General features: G+C 35.8%; 1 protein-coding gene across 1 annotated transcript; it reads left to right on the top strand.

Annotated features, from left to right (window-relative positions):
- The first annotated feature begins 638 nt into the window (after window positions 1-638).
- On the top strand, window positions 639-3,457 carry LOC107757589 (secreted frizzled-related protein 2-like). The gene is made up of 3 exons (XM_016575105.1): window positions 639-1,164; window positions 1,247-1,327; window positions 2,539-3,457. Exons 1-3 carry the CDS (start codon window positions 666-668, stop codon window positions 2,844-2,846), a joined length of 888 nt encoding a protein of 295 aa, XP_016430591.1. The 5' UTR covers window positions 639-665; the 3' UTR covers window positions 2,847-3,457.
- Window positions 3,458-6,155: the final 2,698 nt, after the last annotated feature.

Raw genomic sequence — 6,155 nt, 5'->3', positions numbered from 1 at the left:
TACGGTTCCCTTAGTTAATGTATTAACAAACAATGAACAATACATTTATTACAGTATTTATTAATCTTTGTTCATGTTAGTTAATAAATATACAGTTGTTCATTGTTAGTTCATGTTAGTTGCATTAACTAATGCTAACAAGCACAACTTTTGATTTTAATAATGCATTAGTAAATGTTGAAATTAACATTAAATGAGATTAATAAATGCTGTAGAAGTATTGTTCATGCTTAGTTCATGTTAACTAAACTAATGAACCTTATTGTAAAGTGTTACCAAATAATACAGTTCCAGGGTAAAACCAGACAAACTGAGTTAAGTTGTGCAACTGACCCAACCAACTGAATGCAAAGGCAGGAATTTGATTAAATGAAGTTTTATTTTTAATGCATTTGTTTGCATATAGGCTACTTAACGTTTGTATTGACCTCGATATTGAATATCTTTATGTCTTGATATAAACAATAAGTGTGGGTCAAGGAGGATAAATTACTTCGAACGCTGCAACTAACTAGCTTTTTGAGGCACAGCCTATATGCATAAGCATAAACCAGCACAATGGACATCTGAGCGCTTTCCCTCGCTCCGCCCAGACTATGAGAAGAGCAGGTTGGTAGAGAAGCGCACTCACTCAGTTAATTATCCGCGCGCTGTCGAGTGAAACAATGTTGCGCGCTTGTCTGGCTCTGCTGCTTGCGCTCTCCTTACCTGGATATCTGGATGCGCTTCACGGATTATACGTCTTCGATCAGCCCGAGCTCTTTCAGAAAAAGAGCAACTGCAAACCCATACCTGCAAACCTGCTCCTGTGCCATGACATCGAGTACACGGACATGCGTCTGCCCAACCTCCTCGGACACGAAACCATGAACGAGGTTCTGCAGCAGGCATCCTCCTGGACCCCTCTGGTGCAAAAACAGTGTCACCCGGACACCAAGAAGTTTCTGTGCTCTCTGTTCGCTCCGGTGTGTCTGGATGATCTGGACGAGCCGATTCAGCCGTGCAGGTCGCTGTGTGAGAGCGTGAAGAGCGGCTGCGCTCCGGTGATGGCCGCTTTCGGGTTCCCTTGGCCGGACATGCTAGACTGCAATCGCTTCCCTCTGGATAATGACCTGTGCATACCACCTGCGGGCGCAGATGCTTTAGTGCCAGTCACCAAGGAAGGTAGGAACGCTTCATTACAGTCACTTTTTAGATGCATGTTGACCCTTTACTTTTTCTGCTATGTTAATCTTTTTTTGCCCAGTTCCAAGGGTGTGTGATGCCTGCAAAGAAAAGCCTGAGAATGACAATGAAATTGTGGACAGCCTGTGCAAAAATGACTTTGGTAAGGCTATATGTTATCATTGTTTTAAGCATCTCAATTAATATAGTGGTGTGTCTCTGCTTTACACTCTTAAAAATAAAGGTCCATTAGGGCTATGCAGCCTAATAAGCGAACAGGGTTCACCCAAAAACATGAAGATCATTTACTGACCCCCATATTTGTGACCCTGGAGCACAAAACCAGTCATAAGGGTCAATTTTTCGAAATTTAGATTTATACATCATCTGAAAGCTGATTGATGTATGGTTTGTTAGGATAGGACAATATTTGGCTGAGATACAACTATTTGAAAATCTGGAATCTGAGGGTGCAAAAAAATCTAAATATTGAGAAAATCATCTTTAAAGTTGTTCAAATGAAGTTCTTAGCAATGCATATTACTAATCAAAAATTAAGTTTTGATATATTTACAGTAGGACATTTACAAAATATCTTCATGGAACATGATCTTTACTTAATATCCTAATGATTTTTGGCATAAAAGAAAAATCTATAATTTTGACCCATACAATGTATTTTTGGCTATTGCTACAAATATACCCCAGCGACTATTGTTCTGTTTGACCTGCTTTCTTTTGCAGAATGCAAGTGAAGATATTTTTATGAATGTTTTTGTCCATACAATGAAAGTCAATGGGGTCCAAAACAGCTGTCTTCGTAAAGGCCAAAAAAAAAGAAAAGTCAGAGACGGATCAGTTTCTTTTGTGTTACATAGATGAAAGAAATGCATACAGGTTTAGATCAACATGAGGATGAGTAAATGATCACAGAAATTTTATTTTGGGGGGAACTATCATTTAAATCCCACAAATCATTTTTGATTATTTATGCACGTATTTGAAAACCATCTGATGCTTTGAAGAACCTATAATATAAAATCAAGAACTCTTTTAATCATATTCTGTAGCTGCTGGAAAACCTGCTTAAACCAGCCTAGGCTGGTTTACTGGTCTTAACTGATTTAGGATTCACCCTTATCTTGGTTTAGCTTGCAAAACATTCCTCAAAAACTAGTCAAAAGACCAGACCAACAAACCAGCTTAGGCTGGTTTCTGGCTTTTAAGCATAGGACCCTATAAAGTGAAAATAATATCCAAAAACATTTATTGTAAAGAGTTTAGACAAAAGTCATTCATCTATTTGGTCTACCTTGAATTCAAGCAGTTGTTTATATCCATTGTCCTCGACCTTCAATCGTATTTACACACCAGCTTTAAAGATCAAAGTCAAGGAGATCTCCTACATGAATGGCGACACCAAGATCATTCCAGAAACCAAGAGCAGAACTATCTACAAGCTGAATGGAGGCATTACTGAGCGTGACCTCAAGAGGACGGTGCTCTGGCTGAAAGATGGTCTTCAGTGCGTGTGTGATGAAATGAACGACATCAATGCTGCTTATCTAGTAATGGGCCAGAAGATGGATGGAGATTTGGTCATCACGTCGCTGAAGCGCTGGCAGAAGGGTCAGCGGGAGTTCAAGAGAATTTCTCGCAGTATTCGCAAACTTCAGTGCTAGGATTCTCCTCTAATCAGAGCACTCAAATGGTCTTGAATATGAAGACCTGTAACAGTCACACCGTAGACAAGTGCATTCAAAAGCAGGATCGAGGGTGATGGAGATGATATGCACCTAGCATAGATTCACCTTTTCGTTTTCCCTCATAAATTTTGTCAGCTTGCTTCATCTGTCATATTAACTATTCACAAAGCTCATTCGCTCATTCCTCTCTTCAAACATTTGTAACTATAGAGCCCCAAAACTGTCCTGACATATATATCTTCTAGCATAAAGTCAATTTTCACTGTTATTTTTTTATTGCAATTGGATTAAATTAATGAGATGTTACATTATATGTGCAGAAGTATGTGGACAACCCTTCTAATTAACGAGTTCTGCTATTCCATTATTTTCCAGTGAAAACAAACTAGAAATTTCTGTCATAATTTACTCACCCTCAAGTCATTCCAAACCAATAAGACTGTTATTGATCTTTCGAAACACAGATGAAAATATTTTTTCATGAGATTTCTGTCCCTCCATTGAAAGTCCACGCCACCAAAACTGCAATGCTTAAAAAAGTTCTTACAGTAAAGACATTGTTAAAGTAATTCATATGAATTGAACAGTTGAATCCAAGTCTTCTGAAGAGATACAATCGCTTCATATGATGAACAGATTTCATTATAGAAACATTGATCAATGCACATGTGCACAGAAAATATGGTAAATGGAAGCTCGAATATTTCTGCTTGATTCATAACAACCAGTGAGGTTTGTTAGTGTCACACAAGCATGTTTGAGCTTCTGCAAGAACCAATGAGATTTATTCTTGCACGACAAGCAAGTGCAGTTGAGCTTCCGTGTTTACCATATTATCCCTATGCATGTGCATCAATCAATGTTTTTATGTCCATAAAAGCCGAAATTAAATCTGTTCATCGTATAAAGTAATTTTGTATCTTCAGAAGACTTGGATTAAACCGCTTTATTCATATGGATTACTTCTTGAACTTTTTGAAGCATCAAAGATTTGTTTGAATGCACTTAAAAATATCTTAATTTGTGTTTTGAAGATGAGGAATATAGACTTATAGGTTTGATTTGGAATGACACAAAATAATTAATTTTTGGGTGAACTGTCCCTTTAATGCTATATTATACAATGTCATTGTAGAGTTTGGGGAGGGCCTTTTTCTGTTTCTGAAGGACAATACACCAACAAACAAGTTAAAATCACAACATTTTCTAGAATGCCGTTGTATGCCGTTGCATTAATTGTCCTCACAGAAATTACTGGAATAGCCAGACCCATTAATTAGAAAGGGGTGATCATATATTTTGGAAATATAGTGCATGTGAGAAGTTGAAATTGTAGGTATTAAAAGTTTTAAGGCCATAAGATGAAATGCATGTCATTTGACAGATATTGTTCCTCTATCAAATATCATTAAGAAAAATGTTTTTTAGCAATGCATGGTCTGCGTGGACCTGAACCTGCCGCAGTAAATAAGTGAGAGTGCTTGTGTGAGTAGTTTTGAGATAGCTGGCTCTATTCTCAACGTTTAAAAATATCCCATGTAACATTATGTATGTAAATGTATGTAAATGTGAATGTTTTCATTTCTCCCCAGACAATTATGAGTAGACCAACAAATTCATGGTTTCTTTCTATCTACTTGAGCCTAATTACTGCACTGTTTCTATATTGTGTCCTTTAAATTACAATTATCAGCAGTTTTATATAGTATTGGTTTATTTCCTTTCTGTGTAAGTTATGCTAATAATGTTGTACTGGTCTGTGTCTTGTTATGCTCGCAGAGTTGTGTGCTGTTTTCTTTTGTTTTGCCGTATGAATACCCAGAGTAATGTCACATGCTGGTTTCTCTGTTCTGCACCGTTATACAGCAATGTTGATTCAATTGTATTTTATTGTGCAGTTAGTTGGTGGAAAACATCTCAAGATAATATCCAAACTTTTGTGGCACTCTGTAAATATTCTGATTTTTATGCTTGTACATAGTTTCAAAACCTGTTGCGTTTGATTTGTTCGTCACAGTAGCAATATGTTGTCATTTCATTAGTGTTAAGTGCATTTATTTACACCCACCGCCATGTGATGTAATTTGTATCATTTTTCTTCAACAGTCACACGATACAAAATAAGAGCAAATAAAAGTTAAAAGAAAATCTGTGTTTTTATTTCTAAAAAGTATCTTTTTTAACAATATGCATACAAAGATTGTTTGACTTTACATTATTAAAGTTTTCTATTGTTGCAGGTATTTGTGGTCTTTAGGTCCCTCTAGTGGATGGCTATCAATTCAGATTTTATTCTAGAAATAAATCCGCCTTTTACAATTCAGTGCTGAGAGCATTTTTCCTCAAAACTACATGCATTTTTATTTTATTACTGTTAAAATTAGGGCTGCCTACAGAATAAAATCACAGTCCCTAATTTGAAAGCAGTGGTACTCACACTAAATGTTGCATTATATCCAACTGTATTATATTAAAATGTACATTTTAACAACAAAATCGCGATAAAATGTAACTCAAATAAAAGATGCCATCTAGTGGCTGAAATGTTTTATATGCATGCATGCACTCAAAACACTGCAGATATCCCACTCTAAAAGTACATAATTTAATATGAAAATAGTTTGATCGCAGGCCTATCAGTTTACCAGGGTTATTGTGATTTTTATTCTACATTTCAGAAAGATGACTGAGGAGACCACAAAGGTAATATTAGTTTTATTTAGTTATCAGTCTAACCACAACATTAAAGTTCTTTTGGAGTAAATGTACAGTTAATGTACCCTTCTGAAGACAGCTGTAGGCCTATAAAATATTATTTTATAGTGATTCAAGACAATATGATGTAATATTAGTATTCTGAATTGTATTTACCTTTAATTCATTTCTGTATTTAAGCTTAAACGAAAATGAAAATGAGAAATGCTGCCTTGGCAACTAACTGAAACAAAACAAGTTTAACTAAAACTGAAATAAATATACATTAAAGCTAAATACAAGTGCATTTATTTACACCCACCACCAAGTAATGTAATTTGTGAGCATTTGTGGAACAAGAGGAAGTACATTTCAAAAGAAAATCATAAACTGTTTTTTATTCCTAAAAAGTAAAAAAAAAATATATATATATATAAATGAAAGCAAAAAAAAAAAACGCATGCAAACACGTAGGCTACTATAATAGCACATGCATGAATAATACACTGCTTTTGATGGATATTGCTGGTTGTGTAGCTCGTGTGTGATTCTATGCATTGTTTCTCGATGTTGCATTGTTGGCTTGACCGC

This window comes from Sinocyclocheilus rhinocerous, unplaced genomic scaffold (genome assembly GCF_001515625.1).
Source record: "Sinocyclocheilus rhinocerous isolate Xijiao unplaced genomic scaffold, SAMN03320098_v1.1 scaffold323, whole genome shotgun sequence".
In the NCBI taxonomy this organism is placed as follows: domain Eukaryota; kingdom Metazoa; phylum Chordata; class Actinopteri; order Cypriniformes; family Cyprinidae; genus Sinocyclocheilus; species Sinocyclocheilus rhinocerous.
The sequence above is the reverse complement of the archived record's forward strand: the minus strand, read 5'-3'. Positions and strand labels throughout refer to the sequence as shown.

What these genes read in the sequence shown, in the direction of transcription:
- LOC107757589 (XM_016575105.1), top strand. Translation starts at nt 666, where the DNA reads ATGTTGCGCGCTTGTCTGGCTCTGCTGCTTGCGCTCTCCTTACCTGGA. An exon ending in AGTGCCAGTCACCAAGGAAG is followed by an intron (nt 1,165 to 1,246) that starts GTAGGAACGCTT and finishes TTTTTTGCCCAG; the next exon opens with TTCCAAGGGTGTGTGATGCC. An exon ending in CCTGTGCAAAAATGACTTTG is followed by an intron (nt 1,328 to 2,538) that starts GTAAGGCTATAT and finishes TTTACACACCAG; the next exon opens with CTTTAAAGATCAAAGTCAAG.